Source organism: Triticum urartu, chromosome 5 (assembly GCF_003073215.2).
Source record: "Triticum urartu cultivar G1812 chromosome 5, Tu2.1, whole genome shotgun sequence".
In the NCBI taxonomy this organism is placed as follows: domain Eukaryota; kingdom Viridiplantae; phylum Streptophyta; class Magnoliopsida; order Poales; family Poaceae; genus Triticum; species Triticum urartu.
The window spans coordinates 294,418,378-294,434,983 of NC_053026.1; the positions used below are offsets into that span (position 1 = coordinate 294,418,378).

Here is a 16,606-nt window from a genome sequence, read left to right on the forward strand (position 1 = left end):
CTGCTGTTGGTTGTAACCACCCTGGTTGTTCTGACTACTTTGACCATTATGTCCGCCCAGATTACCATTGAATCCTGAACCGGAACTTCCTCCACCGTAACCCGGCCCGGATCCTGAGCCACCGCCAGATTCGTGATCATACCGGAAATTATTAGAATTCTTGAACTCCTGCATAATAAAGCAATCCTTCAAAAGGTGGTTTGCTGGCGCCTCCTTCGTCCCATGTCTTGGACAGGGCTGGCTTAGCAGATATTTTAGGTGGTTTGGGTTAGGGTTCGGTGCTCCATTACGATTTTTCGGTCTACCCTTACGTCGCTGGCCATCGTCCTATCCATTGGTATTAGCCACAAAGTCCATGCTACCATCCGCTTTACACTTGCCTCCACCACCATTGCCTGCCCAGTGATGCTGCTGACCTTTGGAGCTGCTGTTATTCTTCCCTTTCCCTGTCTTGTCATCATCAGATTCGGGATCCTTGGTACTATCGGAATTAGCATATTTTACCAAAGCGGCCATGAGGGTCCCCATGTCGGTGCAATGACGCTTCATCCGTCCCAACTTCAGCTTCAGGGGCCCAAACCGGCAGTTGCCTTCTAGGGTTAATACTGCGGTGTCAGCGTTGATGCGGTCTGAGGAGTGCAATACTTGTGAAACCCGGTGCACCCAATGAGTCATTGATTCTCCTTCCTCCTGGACGCATGCAGCTAAGTCCACTATCGACATAGGCTGCTTACAGTTATCCTTAAAATTGCTGATAAACCGGGCTTGTAATTGGGCCCATGAACTGATAGAATTAGCCGGCAAGCTTTTTAACCAAGTACGGGTCGTTCCTTCAAGCATCATGGTGAAGTATTTCGCACACGCCGCGTCATCCACATCAAGCATCTCCATGGCCATCTCATAGCTCTCCACCCATGTCTCTGGAGGTTGATCCGCCGTGTAATTTGGTACCTTGCGCGGGCCTTTGAAATCCTTGGGCAGGCGCACGTTGCGTAAAGCGGGGATAAGGCAAGGCACCCCCAAAGAACTAGAAGTAACTCCAGGTTCAGTCAAGGTGGTTGGACGAACCGGCGTGAGCTGCCGAGCCTGATGTTGTGTGGCTAGCTCGGCCTCCCTGCGCGCGCGGGCCCGGTCCACTACTCCCTGAGCGTTATCAGCACCACCCGCCGGGTTGTTGTCACGGGGTGCTCCACGTCGTTCATTACTCGACACTGCTGGTTCATCCATATGTCTGCTATAGCTCCGGCTTGGACGGGGGGTCGAGTGGATCCGGTCGCGGCTGTACGAGTACGCTTCCTGTTGGGCCAAAGCTGTCCTCAGAAGTTCCTTGACCCGTCGCGTCTCTACTTCCTGCGGCGAGTCACCTTCAATTGGAATGGCCTCCAGCCGTGCAGCAGCGGCAACAAGAATGTCCATTGGGTTGGAGTAGTGACCCGGAGGTGTTAAAGCAGCCTGAGGTATAACGGTGTTTTGATGAGGCGGGTCCATCTGACGAGGCTGAATCGGTGCGCCGGCCCCGGGAGCTTCAGCCCGGTTTCCCTCCATCGGATTGCCGGTTCCTACTCCTGGAGTGTTGAAAAGGTCTCTGGCCTCAAAAACCGGAGGCAAACGGGATCGGTACTTCCTCCTCATGACTTCCTGCGACGCACTCTGGTCCAACATGAGCTTGTAGGCTTGTGCGTCTAAAGCAGCCTGCTCTGCGGCCATCCTGGTGTCCTCGGCTGCCAGATCTGCCTTGGCCTGGGTGATCTGTTCCTTCACTTTTGCAATCTCGGCGTTGTGAACGCCCTGATCCGCCGGGTTAGCCTCCGCCATAAGCACAGCCAATGCATCAAATAGCTCTGATAGAACTTGAGCCGGCAGGCGCACAGGGCCTCCTGCCCCGGCAGCCATTGCCGCTGCTGAACCGGAGGTCGTTGCCGCAGCGGTCAAAGAATGAAGCGCTGCTTGTGTGCCAGTCATGAATATTCCAACCCGGTTGGGCAGATCAGAGGGGTCCGGAATACTGTCGCCATCGGAACAGCCCCCAATCCGTCCGTCTTGTAGCTGATAAAGAGATTCGGTTTCTCCGGTCGATGACTCATCATCGGAACAAAGGACGGTATCGCCGCGAGATTCCGATCTATCCTCATAACTTCCTCCATGGATGACTCCCACGAAGGCACGCTTCATGGCCGGTTTAACCCGGGCGGATCGCGCACGTTGAGCCGTCTCGACGAGGTCGGTGCAGATGTCCGGCTCAGGGCCCGGTTCACCGATCTTGCCAATGAAAACGTGAATGCTACCAAAGGGGACCCGGTACCCGTACTCAATTGAGCCGGCCTCGGGGCCCCAGCCTGCGTCGTCGATGTAGAGCTTGCCGCGACGACTCTTAGTCATCCGGCCTACAGCGTAGCCCTTGAGTCCTTCAAAGCGGCCCTCCAAGAACCGGAAACCATCGTGCGATAGCCCCACGGTGGGTGCCAACTGTCGTGGTTTTGTCACGACAGATGTCCTAGAGAAAGGACTTAGTCGTGGAGCCATCGCGACGGGTTAGCTTGAAGGGGTTAAAGCGGACACAGGGACGCAAGAGAGTTTATACTAGTTCGGTCCCTTCAATGAAGGTAAAAGCCTACGTCTAGTTGTGATGAAATTGATGGGGTTTCGATGACTAGGGAGCAAATAAGCTTCGCCTATGTCTCGAGTTGTTGTCTGTTGTCCCTAAACCGTCACCGGGTCGTCCCCTTATATACACGGGTGACACCCATCGGTTCACAGAGTCCCAACACCGGTCGGTATTCGTATCCGGGTTGGTCTCTCCTTATTCCAAACTTACAATACAAGCTTACATACAACTTCCGGTTTACAGCTACAAGTCTTGAACCGGCTACGGGCCTTAGGCCCTCATCCGCCTTCTTGGGCTTTATCACTTCTGTAACTACTGATGAAGTTGACCTGGCCCAGATAGGCCGGTTTACGCCCAGCAGTAATATCCTTAACAGATGTGTGGTAGCCGACGACAAAGTTGGTATGTGGAGGTTTAGAGGTCTAGTTGGGGGGGGGGCAACACGCTAGAAGCTTCGGCTCAAACGCTGCCGATAGGGGTTGGTAGTTCGGTCGACAATGAGCGGGGAATGCGTGGTAGCCGACAACAAATTTAGTATGTGGATGTTTAGAGGGCTAGTTGGGGGTGGCAGCAACATGCTAGAGGGACCGCCTCGAGCGTTGCCGCGGCCGGGGGGGGGGGGGGGGGGGGGGGGGGGGGGGGGTAGGACTTCTATCTAAGGAGGAAGAAATCGGTCGTCGGGAAGAGAAAGAAATGGGTTTCGGGCCAATTCGACTGAATCAAAACTCCATTTCAGCTAACTAGTGACCCCATTTTTATTTAAAATAGTTGCAACATGTTTTTTTACACATTATAGACGCAAACGCTCATATATACGTGCATACACTCATCCTTGAACGCACACACACACATCCTACCCCTATGAGCACATATGAGAGACTAACTGAGCCGGCATATCATGTTGAGATTTTACGAAGTCAACGTAGACGTCTCGTAGTTGACGGAAACGTCTCCTCCCACCGAGCGAAACACACATCGTCGAAATTCATGAAATAAATACAGGACAAATGCGAGCGTCAGAACTTGAATCCTGATAGACTGAGATACCATTGTTCACCTAACCATCTCACATGTTAGTTCGTATGTCTTTTCTTTTTTCTTGATTGATGAACAAAAACGCTTTGCAACGTGTTTGTTAAACATGGACACATGGCTCTAAATCTGAAGTCCTCTCATTTCACCCAAATAACGCCCTCCTCCCCAGATCTCAGAGAAGCGAAGGCGACCCACTTCTCAATCTCCACAGCCGGTTCGTGATCGTCTCCTCTCCCACGCCGGCCGGCCGGCGGCGCCCTCCGTCCTCCTGATTTCAGTTAAACCGCTGACCTGACCTCTTCCCGTCAGCAGGTGTGTGCAAGTGCAACCCACACCAAACATATAAAACGTGCTCAAAGGGCGAGCCTCCGCCCAAAATACGCGGCCTTTTCCTTCCTCCTTCCTCCTCCAGCTCGGTCGGTCGACTCCTCCCTCCGAGTCTCCACCTCCGACCTCCTCCGCTCCTCTCCTCTCCAAGCAGCTCCCCCAGCCCCGGCCCGCGCGCCGAGGATGTGCGGGATCTTCGCCTACCTCAACTACAATGTCTCGCGGGAGCGCCGCTACGTCCTCGAGGTGCTCCTCAACGGCCTCCGCCGGCTCGAGTACCGCGGCTACGACTCCTCCGGGATAGCGGTCGACGCGGACCTCCCGGCGCCCCCTGCGCCCGGCTCCGCGCCGGCTCCCTACGCCGGGGCGCCCCCGCTCGTGTACCGGCAGGAGGGCAAGATCGAGAACCTCGTGCGATCCGTCTACGCCGGTGAGCGCCTGCTTTTCCGCCTCTGGTTGTGCTCCAGCCCGGTCCGCCTTCTAGGCGCTCCTTTCGGTCAAAGGAGGCATGGTTTTTACGTTTTAGGCGGCCAAAGCTTTCGGCAATTTGGATTCTGCTCCACTCAGTTTTGGATTTGATGATGATCTTCGGGAGGGGAATTCTGCGGTCAGCACCTTCGCATTTTGACTCGGGATCTCATAGGCCTCAACATTCTGGATCTCTCCAGATAACACACAATTCGTCCCGTTAGGATCAAAGTCAAAATTTGCCTTTTGAGATTTATTATTATGCCATCTGACAGTTATTGATGCAATTTGGCGCATGCTTTGGGCCAATTTTACTGCATGCAAGTCCCACTTCCAAATTCTGCCACTTATCCTGATGCACGGTAGGTTGGCTACCCAAATTTCAAGCACAGAATCTAACGACTTGCTCAACTTCTGTTTTGCTCTTCAGAGGTTGATGAGAAGGATGTGAACTTGGATGCCGCATTCAATGTGCATGCTGGAATTGCTCACACCAGGTGGGCCACACACGGCGTACCAGCCCCGAGGAACAGCCACCCGCAATCTTCCGGCGCCGGTGACGAGTTCTTGGTCGTGCACAATGGCATCATCACAAACTATGAGGTTTGCAGGTTTTTCCCCCAGCATTATACAGATCCCCCCCCCCCCCCCCCCCCCCCATAAGTATACTAGTTGATTTTGATCCTAGTTATCCTTACAGTTGTAGAGTTGTAGATGCACATGCATTGTGCATTATTGCCACTAGGATGACCTTGTGCTAGTGGACTATAAGAATTTATTTATTTTTGGGCGGGAGGGACTATAATAAGTTTAATCTCCCGGTCCGCCACATGGGTTGTCTCCTTATCTCATATACTACTGCTAAACAGCAAAAAGGATTTCCAAAAGAAAAAACAAACTAAACCGAGTTCAGTCGATTATTTAGTAACTGGAATTTCAAGTGCTGTTACTCCAGTTTAAATGGTTCTTTAAATATTTAGACCATATTACAATACGTAATATCATAATTCGCAAGAGGATAATTTGTTTATCACACATTTGTGGCTCGCAAGTATCTGAAACTTGTATGCATGATTATGATTAACCTTGTGAGATATCAAATTAATATTGCATGGATAACATGATGCAATGAGAATTTTTGTGTTCTATTCTAACTTGGTCTTTGTGATGTATCTATACAGGTTCTGAAAGAGACACTTACTCGGCATGGGTTCACCTTTGAGTCTGATACCGACACAGAAGTCATCCCTAAGCTAGCAAAGTTTGTTTTTGATAAGGCTCATGATGGAGAAGGTATATATGTGCTTTATGGTGTGATATTGTCGCTATAGTGAGAACTCGCATGATATACTGTGCTCTGTTAATTTTATTTAAGGTGACTTCTTTGTTCTTACACTTTATTGTTTTCACAGGTGATGTGACATTTAGCCAAGTTGTTAACGAAGTCATGAGGCAGCTTGAAGGCGCCTACGCCCTTATTTTTAAAAGTCCACACTACCCCAACGAACTAATCGCATGCAAACGAGGCAGCACACTGATACTTGGTGTCAACGTAAGCAAAAGAGTCCTTGTATCTTTTCTTGCTATTTGGTTGGTGCACCTCAAGAAGTTTTTAGTATGCTCAGATTTCTTTTCTTGCTCTTCAAGTTATATGAAATTATTCTTCTAATTTCGTATGCCTTTTGACGTGTGCGGTATTACTGACCCTAACATGTTAATACATACCTTGTCATCTCTGCATGCTTGTGGCCGCTTGCTTCCAAAAATATGAAATGCGGTAAAACTGCAAAGCGACAGCACAAAGCTTTACCCCTAACAAAATATAAAGCTTTGAAGCAGGATGTTAGTTCTACTTCTGCATACATATGATTGGTATATGCCTTTTTGTCGTATGTGTTTTATCGTGAAGGGGACTACTCACAAGTTACACATCAACTACTCGATGTAGTAAATTACATGGCTAGCTGACACGTGTTTCATTCCACTTAACCCCTGCACAGTATACTGGTTGCAGATTAGTTTCAATGCTTTTTGGAGAAGTCTGTCTGTTTAATAGTGAGGATAGTTTGGTAATAATTTTCGACGTGGCCTCTCTGCATTGCACCGTGCAGGGATAAGGCTTGCCTTGTATAATCCTTCCCCAGACCCCACCTGGTGTGGGAGCTTCTAGCACTGGGTCTGTCCTTTATAGTTTGGTAATAATTTCCTTTTCTCTGTCAATCACTATTGTGTTGCTATGCTTTCCATTTTTTGGTTAATATGAACATATAGATCTTGTAATTCCGCTAGAGTTGTAATTCCGCTTCTGTTGAGTTGAACTTTTATGCTGTACAAATTTTGACTCTCTTGTCTCTTGTGTTTTCAGGAATTGAGTGGTCAAAAGAGCGGGAAATCTTTCAATGATGTCAAAGCCCTGACAGCAAACGGAAAGCCAAAAGAGCTATTCTTCTCCAGTGATTTATGTGCTATAGTGGAGCATACCAAGAACTATTTAGCTATTGAAGATAATGAAATCGTTCATATCAAGGTACAGCTCAAGTGTTCTCTTGTTAGTATGCATCCCTACCCATAATTGTTCTTTTCCCTCCTTTTTGTTACAAATGCTGTTTTCTTGATTGGCGTGGTTTTGGGAATATACTTTTGGAAAATATTCACTATTCTTGCTTGCCTGCTACCATGCTCTAAGAAGAATGATTCACTACCTTAATCTTTGTCATTGTTGACCCTCCTTTTTCGGTGATTCCAAACTAAAAGCCGAAGGCGTACTATCAGCCGCATTTTGTTTCTTTCGTGAAGCTTGCACTTTATAGTTCATACCTGCTCATGTTCTAACAATTTACATATTGCAGGATGGCAGTGTGTCTATCCTTAAGTTTGACCATGACAAAGAGAAGCCAGCATCTGTGCAACGAGCATTATCTGTTCTTGAGATGGAAGTTGAGCAAATAAAGAAAGGAAACTATGACCACTTCATGCAAAAAGAAATCCATGAACAACCACATTCACTGACGACAACGATGAGGGGTAGACTAAAGGATGGTGCAGTTCTTTTGGGGGGACTGAAGGAACACCTCAAAACAATTAGACGCAGTAGAAGAGTAGTCTTTATTGGCTGTGGTACTAGTTACAATGCTGCGTTAGCTGCGAGAACTTTTGTGGAAGAACTAACAGGTGAGTCAGTTCAGTTTGGTCTGCTGCATCGTCCTTATGTGGAAGCTTTAGAAATGAAAACACTAATGCAATGCTTATTTAGGTAGTGACCTTTTAACATGTCTTTCTATCCCTTGCATTACTTTTGCATTAGGTATTCCTGTGACAATGGAGGTTGCAAGTGACTTGCTGGACAGACAAGGTCCCATCTACAGAGAGGACACTGCGGTTTTTGTTAGCCAGTCAGGGGAGACAGCAGATACCCTTCTTGCTCTTGATTATGCACTGGAAAATGGAGCACTTTGTGTTGGCATAACAAATACTGTTGGAAGCACACTCTCAAGAAGAACACATTGTGGAATTCATATCAACGCTGGTTGTGAGATTGGTGTTGCTAGCACTAAGGTAAGCTTTTGTGCATTCTCCTCTTGCAGTAGTTTTCAGTTTTTTGGCATCTTGTTCCCTAACAGTCTTTGAAAATTGTGCAGGCATACACAAGTCAAATTGTAGTCATGGCAATGATGGCCTTGGCTATTGGATCTGACCAAATATCCACTCAAGCTAGAAGGGAAGCTATCATCAGTGGTCTTTTCAGTCTTCCAAGTATGTTTTTACTTGAATCAACCATGTACCATGCACTCTGTAGAAGTGCTATATTCCATTGACGTTTTCAAACATATGCAACATCACCATGCAGGCAATGCTAGTCAAGTTCTGAAACTTGACTCTGAAATGAAGGAACTTGCCTCTTCATTGATCGACTCGGAATCGCTCCTTGTGTTTGGAAGAGGTTATAACTATGCCACTGCCTTAGAGGGTGCTCTCAAAGTTAAGGAGGTTGCGCTGATGCATAGTGAAGGCATGTTTGCTGGTGAGATGAAGCACGGGCCTCTAGCCCTAGTGGATGAAAACCTCCCCATCATCGTCATTGCAACACGCGACGCATGCTTCAGGTAATCGCTTTGAACAGAGCTTCTCGATCAGTTTTTGTTTCAGACAGAAAATACCTAATACTGTTATTCTCCTTTTGCAGCAAGCAACAGTCCGTGATCCAGCAGCTCCTTTCTCGCAAGGGGCGTCTGATCATAATGTGTTCAAAGGGAGATGCCTCTGCTGTCAATCCCGGCGGATCTTGTAGAGTGATTGAAGTTCCAAAGGTCGCGGACTGTCTCCAGCCAGTGATTAACATAATACCATTACAGGTTAGCCCCAGCTTTCTTTTTTCTCTCGAATTTCGAATTCGATTTCTCACTGCAGTTTGCCCACTGAAGAATGTTGTGTTATCTCTGCTTCAGTTGCTCGCATACCATCTCACCGTTCTTCGTGGATTCGATGTTGACCAACCAAGGAATCTGGCGAAGAGCGTGACCACCCAGTAAGTAGAGGAAAAACATGCAGAGTCATAGCTCAGAAGTATTCAGGTATTTCTTCTAGAAAAGAAGAAAGAGTGCTGTAGCCGTGAATATCGTGATAGTGTATATTTGAGGAGGTTAGCATCGTCGGCAGCCTGTTGATCAGCTCGTTGTGAAAATGTATGAATGTTATTTGCGAAAAAGAAAGCAGGTTATCTTTCATGTATGCTTTGCTTGTCGTAAACCTAAGATGATGCATTGGCTCGCTGGAATTGCTCATGTTGTAATTACTGAAAGACCTTTGTTTCTTATTATTACTACCGTTGGAAACATATTGAGAAATTAATAAAAGAAGTCACAACCAAGGAAGTATACAGATACTCCCTCTGTAAACTTCTACTGTATAATAGAAGTGCAAAATAATAATAATTTATAAGGACCGATCTAGCGAGCGGCTGGCTGCTCGCTAGTCGTCCCGAGCGGCCGGTCCAAAACAGATAATTTTAGTCCCTAATCCATAAAAGGTAATAATTTGTTCCTTCCAATTGATAAAGCAATTCTATTTAGAAAAAGTATCACGTACTGTACTACAAAAGCAAACATGTAAACAGATATGAACGCATTTATTTTAGGTTTTCAAATTTTTAAAAAGTCATAACTTTTAGATCGCACTTCGGAATTAAGATCCGTTTTCACTATTGGAACCCTCGCGACGTGCTCTTCAAAAGTAGATCTCATATGGGGATGTTTCGACGAACTAGTCTTTCTGCCAACCAAATATCAATATGTGTGCAACTAGAGTACATGTCGCGGCAACTAAGCATATGCGCGTGCCGATAGTCCTTCTGCCAACTAAACATCAATGTGTGTGCAACTAGACTACATTGCCGCGCTAACTGAGTATATGTGTGTGCCAATAGTCCTGCCAACTAAACATCAATGCATGTGCAACCAGACTACATTGTCATGCCAACTGAGCATATATGTGTGTAACTAGTCCTGCAACTAAATATTAATTTGTGTGCAACTAGACTACATTAACACATCAATTGCGCATATGTATGTGCAACTAGTGTCCTGCCAACTAAACATCAATACGTGTGCAACTAGACTAAATTACAAGCCAACTGAGCATATGTGTGTGCAACTAGTGTCCTGCCAACTAAACATCAATGTGTGTGCAACTAGACTACGTTACATGTCAACTAAACATCAATGTGTGCAACTAGACTACATTATAAGCTATGACAATTCATATGCGACTATACGGATCAGATTGTGCAACTCTGTGGCCGTGCATGTGCCAAGTAGGACTACCATGTGTGCAATACAACTACTGTGGATGCAACTCCAAAAAATTGGGTTTGAAAAAAATTGCACAATGCAGTACTAAAGTTGCACAAAGCAGTACTGAAGTTGCACAATATAGCACGAAAGTTGGCATCAAAAAAATTTCGTCGAAACATACTCATGCGAGATCTAGTTTCAAAGATCTCGTCGTAAAGAATTCAACAGTGAAGACAGATTTGAATTCCGATGCGCAGTTTGAAAGATATGACTTTTTAAAAATTCGAAAAACCAAAATAATTGTACGGGAAGCTGTTTCTTTCAAATCAGACTAATTAATGTGAACTCATTAAATGCTGATAACGACATGCACTAGCAGACAAAAGAAAACAAATTCATGCATGGCTAGAAAGCCCGACCACTCGTTCTCGTCAATTAGTGCGCGGCCACTTTTTAGATTTTAGGAATTTATAAATATAATAAAGTGGTCACCGGTTAGGCCATGTTTGGTTATATATAGTATATAGAGAAACCAAAGTCCCCGAGGGCCATGTTTGGTTATACCCACCCCTATCCGGATCGGGGCTGAAACCTGATCGAACCCAGCGGTTTTGCACTGCCTGGGGTGAAATCGAGGTGAGCTTGGTATCTCTCTCTCTGGTTAAAGAAAAAGTCCATTTTACTACCCTGAATAAAGTTGGTGGTTCACATTACCCCCTCATCTATTTTTTTGTTCCTTTCACCCCCTAAACAAACCCACACTGGACGAAAGACCCCCCTCGGTGGTTTGTCACCACTTGCTGCTGATGTGGCATTGGTCAATGGTGGTTTTGACCTGCGGGTGGGCCTCCCTTGTCAGGTGCAGCTGAGATTGACGGGTGGGGCCTAGAGGAGGCAGGCCCACCTGGCAGGTCTATCTCCTTCATCCGTCGCTCGCCCGCGGGACAGAGAGGAGCTCGGGCACTCGTCTCGGTGGCACAGGCCACCCCCGGCGGAGCTACGACCATCCGAGTGACCCCTATGATGCGACGCGTCCTCCCATCCGGTTCATGATGTCTGGGAACAACAGGGGCCACGGCGGGATCGGGCAGGGCGGTCGGCGGCGTCGGCAGATGATGGGCATGGCCGCATCAGCAGAGGCCAAGGGGGATGGGGAGATGGCTGGACGGCAGAGACGGTGGGGCATCGGAGCATGCCAGTGCACTGCTTGTCGTGTTCGACTGCAGCAGCGGGCGACGGAGCATGGACACGCAGGGAGAGGTCCTCGGGGGCGTGTGGCTCCAAATGGACTAGCCTGTCAGCTTTAGGGGAGCGCCATGGTGAATGGGAATCAGAAGAGGAGAATCAGGGGTCACTGGAGGATGAGATCAATGAGGCGGCGCTCGATGTCGGGGACGGGGAAGAAGACATGGCAAGGGCGATTTACAACGATTCAAACTAATTCCTTTGGCAAGAATGTGCACTGGATCAAGGTGAAGCTCTCAGACAAGGTTTCACATCGAGGAGGAGGCACTGGCCGCGCGGACAAATAACTACAGTAGGCGCCAGAGCTTGGCCATGCGGGAAGAGGTCCTTGGGGACGCGCTGCTCCAGATGGAGGGGATGATTAGCTTCAGGGGAGCGCGATGGTGCTCGGGAAGAAGAGGAGGAGAATCGGGGGTCACTGGACGAAGAGATCGAGGTGGCAGTGGTCAATGCCTGAGGCAAGGAAGAAGACATGGGTGACGGTGATTTGCGGCGACCCGAAGAAATTCATTTTCTAGGAATGTATAGCTGAGCGAGGTGAATCTCTTGGACAAGATTTCAACATGAGGACGAGGCGCTAGCCGCGCGGACGAAGAACGACAACACCATCGGCATGAACTGAGCGCCGGCTGCGCTCTTCACCTGACCACAAGGCCCCTTTGGTCAACAAACCACTTTGACAATGTCCATGTCAGCAAACCACCCGAGAAAATCCGCCCAAGATTATTTCTGAACGGTATTGGATAGATCAGGGGGTTAAGTGAACAAAAAAAAGTTTAAGGGGTTATGCGAACAACCCATTTTCTTCAAGGGAGTAAAATGGACTTTTTTCTTGGTTAAACCCACAGGGGTTCACACCCCGACCGATCCCTTTCAAAAGCGCCGGGTTTCACTGGGGAATCAATCCCCGCCTCTCCCCGCGTGGAATCAACCATTGCCCTTGCACCGAAAAAATGAGTTGTGCCTCTCTCCCATTCTCCTCTCGCGAACCCTAGGCAACAGCGGCCACAATGAAGGTGGCAGGGACAGAGGCACGACATTGGTGGGACCAAGAAGCGTCAGACTTTCGTGAGTGTGTCACCCTCGTCGACTAGTGCATGCCATCTGAGGCTAAGGCTCATCCGTGCTATATTTTGCAACTGGCTATGTCTGTTGTGGCCATCCTCGATGAGATGTTCACCACCGGAGAGATGCTCGTTGGAATTCTGAAATACCCTATGGCTTAATTAGTACTTGATATCTAGTATTAAATCATATCATTCTGTAATATCATTGATGCACATGGATGTTATATGTTGGAAGTTGAAACCTGTAAGTTTTTAAGTATTGGCATGCGAACAATGCTTGGCGACTGTTGCTGCTGGTCCTTGTACTGTTGTGTTCTTCTATTCAATAATATAACCATTGTTCTGAACTTGTAAGTTTTCTGATCTTCCTTTTCAGTTCTGCAGCAATACAACAACACAACAGTACTTGAAAGCATTTTTATCTGATGTTCCTTTTTTTGAAAAATAATACACACAACTTTATTCATTTGAAATAATAGTTATATCATTTATGAGAAAGGGTACAAGTTCAATTGGAGGCTCCTCAAGCAAATCATACGTCAAAGGAAATCTAGCCAACCTAGCGAGCTCATGAGCAACTTTATTTGCTTCCCTATTATAATGTTCAAACCTACAAATAGTAAAATCGCGAATAGAATGATAACGGTCGTCGAAAACCGCCGCCGCCCCCGAGGAATGACCACCCGTCTTCATAGTGTCAATGACCTCAAGATTGTCATAATTAATAACGAGTTCGTTGCATCCCATCCTTTGCGCAAGGGCAAGACCGAATCTGAGGGCCAAAGTTTCCGTCGTAGTAAGTTTTCTATGATGTTCCTTGTACAACAGAGCAGCACAATAGTAAGTTTTACAACGATGTTCTTTATATGACAAAGCAGCACAATAGTATTGTTTGTTCAATGGGCTGAAGGTTTAACCGAATGAATATTAGTAGCAGGGGAATGGAGGGAGAAGGGTTAGTGGGGATTGAATGACGGGAGGGGGTTCACCCAATCCCTCCAGGGATGGGATCCCCTATAGGTTTAAACCCCCTAGAACGGAACAAAGTCTAATGAAACTAATCCTCCCAGAAAGTAATTAGGTTGATCTCATACTTGTGAACCAATCCCCTGAACTTTGAAGTGGGTTTCATTCAACGGCTTCAGAGGAGTCCCCCCCCCCCCCCCCCCCCCAAAAAAGGGGGGGTTGGGCCGGGACTTCCCCGTCCCGGCCTCAACCAAACACACACATCACTCACCCAAGTGGTGAGTTCACATGTCCTTCCATGGACAAGAGGGAGTAGACCTCAACTTTAAAAGGAATGTCAATATTTATTTAGTCTGATGTAGGTGGGTCCATCTCTATTAACTATTTTAACTTTTATCTAGGATTCTAGGTGAATTGACTGGTAGTTAGACAAAGGTCAACATCTATAAAGGATCCCTAGTTGTGTTTTTATTTTTCTTTGATAGTTTCACAACCGTTTTGCACCCACAAATGAATGTGTTTTTTCTTCGTTCAGCGAATTATTCTTTTAAACGAGGGTATTCGTGCATGGATGGTAGCTCTAGAACATCATCATGAAAATTTTATATTCCTTGAGGAGGTTCTACAACGTGGAAACACTCTTTAGTGAAACTTTTGTTTTAGCTGGCCGTGACTAATAGACCACTGGCTTTGCTTGGTTAGCCGGGAATGTTAGACTTATCATTTTGTCTGGTAAACCTACTTGGAGCTCACGTAGCCCATGCCGGAGTAATCATATTCTAGGCCAGAGCAATGAACCTATTTAAAGATTGGTGAATTAATGCATCTATAGGTAAAATCTCTCACTCTTGCGAATCACGAGGTATCCTGCTTTACTTGTTCTCACTCACTCGTTTACACCTCTTCCGACTGTAATTCAGACTATAAAAGCAAAAGAAAACCCTGAGATTTCTCTTCTTAGAGAATTGTACATGGGCAACCGCCCCCATCGCCGTGTGAGTGATCCGACCCACCGTGATCGCCAGCTCCATGTTCCTCCGCATTTGCTCGCCGTCTGCATATGCAAATGAACCGTGTACGCCGTTAGACCGAGCTTACAATTAAATTTCATTATTTCGTTTCACTCAGTTGGATTTCGTTGCACCACAACGGGCCCATATCGACTAGAAAATATTTGGTTGTAAGTCGACTATCATGACATTCCTTATCCAACAGAAATCAGATAATTGCGTATTCAGAAATAATGTGCAAATTTAAGCGTGGTAATATACAACCAAGCACACCCAAAGTTGCAAACAATGTTTTTGTGCAACTCTAGGTTTCATGATGGGCAACTTGATAACCTTCGGTCAAATGATGCTTTTGAACTTCGGTCTACCGCACATGGATGCTGCTTTTATGTTTGTTGTTCCATTACTGGTTGATAGGAGAACCCGATCCTCTCAAGGATCGCATGGGGAAAAAACTGACGTGCAACTTGATCTACCTAGAACCTTTTTTGCGAAAATGATCTACTTAGAATCTGACAATTAACTGGGAAATATCAAATCCAACATTATTCAACAATGCAACAATTTACTTAGGCCCTATTTGGTTCACCTTTTATCGACGGATTCCGCTGCCGCGCAGCAGAAAACCAAAGGGTGAATCCAGCAAAATCCGATTTCAGAAATCCGCTGCCAAAATCTGAACCAAAAGCGAAAGCAGCCCAGGACGTGCTTTTCAAAATCTGATTCTGCCGCGGGCCAAAATCTAAAAAAGTTGTATCAGCTAGTTTTTCAAATGACCTACATCTTTTCCACATTAGTTTTTTCACAGCTATTTTTCCACAGCAGATTTTAGAAATCCACAGTTGAACCAAACAGGGCTTTAGAACCTTTTTTTTTCGAAAATGATCTACTTAGAACCTTTTTTTAGATTGATCAGTAGGAGAAATTCAACAATGCAATCCTAGAGTGCTGATATGATCTGGAGAAGAATGGAATGGAATGGAATGTTGGTCAGCAGGCAGCAGGGTCGATTGGGTGGACATTGGAGGAGCAGTACTCACTTTGCCATCATGACCTTGGCGAACTCCTTGTAGTTAATCTGCCCGTCGCCGTCGGCGTCGGCCTCCTGGAGCATCTCGTTGAGCTCGTCCTCGGAGAGCTTCTCGCCGAGGTTCTTCATGACGGTGCGGAGCTCGTCGAGGGAGATGAAGCCATTGTTGTCCTTGTCGAAGACGCGGAAGGCCTCGTGGAGCTCCTCCTCGGCTTCGGCGTCCCCGCGCATCTGCCGCGCCACCAGCCCCAGGAACTCGTTGAAGTCGATGGTGCCGCTGCCGTCGGCGTCCACCTCCTCCACCATGTCCTTGAGCTCATCCTCCGTCGGGTGCTGCCCCAGCGACCGCATCACCGTCCCCAGCTCCTTGGTCGTGATCGTCCCTGCGCCCGCCCAAATCACCCGCCGTCGCAAAAATCAAAATCAATCCACAGCGCGCGCGAATCGATTGGTCGAATCGGATCAGGAGGAGGATTGAATTGATTGATTGATGGCACGTACCATCGCCGTCTTTGTCGAAGAGCTTGAAGGCCTCCCGGAACTCCTGGATCTGCTCCTGGGAAAGCTCGTCCATTTTGCTCCCGTCTTCCGCCGGAGCCCGAGAAGACGGCCGGTGATCGATGGGGACGACGATCGGAAGGATTCAGCGGCTGATTATTCTTCTCGTGTTGCCGCCAAATCCATCATTATTCCCCTCCCTTGGGCTGATCGCCTGGATGTCGTCTTGTTCGTCGCGTTGGCTAAAATAAGTAAGGAGAAGGCGGGAGGGGGGAGCCCGCCATTTATACGTACCTACATGGAACTTACGCTGTGGCCAACAGAAAACAATGAACAGCTAAAGTGCTCTTGTGAGCTTGAGCTGGCATGCACCCTTTGCTATAATAAAATTTTAAACAATTACTTAATAAATTTTAAAAAATCATTTTTTGGCGACATGTGGAACAAACATAAATATCATTTCATCGCGAAACTTCGCATGCATGTGAAACACACATCAATATTTGTTAAAGAAACAGATTTTTATTTTTTTTGTATTTTTTGGATTTTACTAGCAAAGGATGCAT

At 47.0% G+C, this 16,606-nt stretch overlaps 2 protein-coding genes across 3 annotated transcripts; one reads left to right on the forward strand and one right to left on the reverse strand.

The window, feature by feature from the left end:
- Window positions 1-3,851: 3,851 nt before the first annotated feature.
- On the forward strand, window positions 3,852-9,163 carry LOC125508656 (glutamine--fructose-6-phosphate aminotransferase [isomerizing] 1-like). The gene is made up of 11 exons (XM_048673418.1): window positions 3,852-4,397; window positions 4,866-5,038; window positions 5,617-5,728; window positions 5,848-5,987; window positions 6,801-6,962; window positions 7,285-7,606; window positions 7,740-7,990; window positions 8,074-8,188; window positions 8,283-8,538; window positions 8,619-8,787; window positions 8,881-9,163. The coding sequence occupies exons 1-11, from the start codon at window positions 4,151-4,153 to the stop codon at window positions 8,962-8,964; spliced, it is 2,031 nt and encodes a 676-aa protein (XP_048529375.1). The 5' UTR covers window positions 3,852-4,150; the 3' UTR covers window positions 8,965-9,163.
- Window positions 9,164-12,757: 3,594 nt separating this feature from the next.
- On the reverse strand, window positions 12,758-16,302 carry LOC125555908 (neo-calmodulin-like). Of its 2 annotated transcripts, none has more exons than XM_048718710.1 (3): window positions 16,044-16,302; window positions 15,553-15,925; window positions 12,758-12,914 (listed from the first exon to the last, which is right to left on the reverse strand). In XM_048718710.1, exons 1-3 carry the CDS (start codon window positions 16,114-16,116, stop codon window positions 12,758-12,760), a joined length of 603 nt encoding a protein of 200 aa, XP_048574667.1. In that variant the 5' UTR covers window positions 16,117-16,302. The 2 variants fall into 2 exon arrangements, with proteins under 2 accessions (XP_048574667.1, XP_048574668.1); XM_048718711.1 differs by lacking the exon at window positions 12,758-12,914 and adding an exon at window positions 14,296-14,556 and having other exon boundaries at window positions 16,044-16,301.
- Between the last annotated feature and the right edge of the window lie 304 nt (window positions 16,303-16,606).

What these genes read in the sequence shown, in the direction of transcription:
- LOC125508656 (XM_048673418.1), top strand. Translation starts at nt 4,151, where the DNA reads ATGTGCGGGATCTTCGCCTACCTCAACTACAATGTCTCGCGGGAGCGC. An exon ending in TAAGGCTCATGATGGAGAAG is followed by an intron (nt 5,729 to 5,847) that starts GTATATATGTGC and finishes TTGTTTTCACAG; the next exon opens with GTGATGTGACATTTAGCCAA. An exon ending in CACTGATACTTGGTGTCAAC is followed by an intron (nt 5,988 to 6,800) that starts GTAAGCAAAAGA and finishes TTGTGTTTTCAG; the next exon opens with GAATTGAGTGGTCAAAAGAG.
- LOC125555908 (XM_048718710.1), bottom strand. Translation starts at nt 16,116, where the DNA reads ATGGACGAGCTTTCCCAGGAGCAGATCCAGGAGTTCCGGGAGGCCTTC. An exon ending in CTTCGACAAAGACGGCGATG is followed by an intron (nt 15,926 to 16,043) that starts GTACGTGCCATC and finishes GGGCGGGCGCAG; the next exon opens with GGACGATCACGACCAAGGAG. An exon ending in GCCAAGGTCATGATGGCAAA is followed by an intron (nt 12,915 to 15,552) that starts GTGAGTACTGCT and finishes GTATTGCTGCAG; the next exon opens with AACTGAAAAGGAAGATCAGA.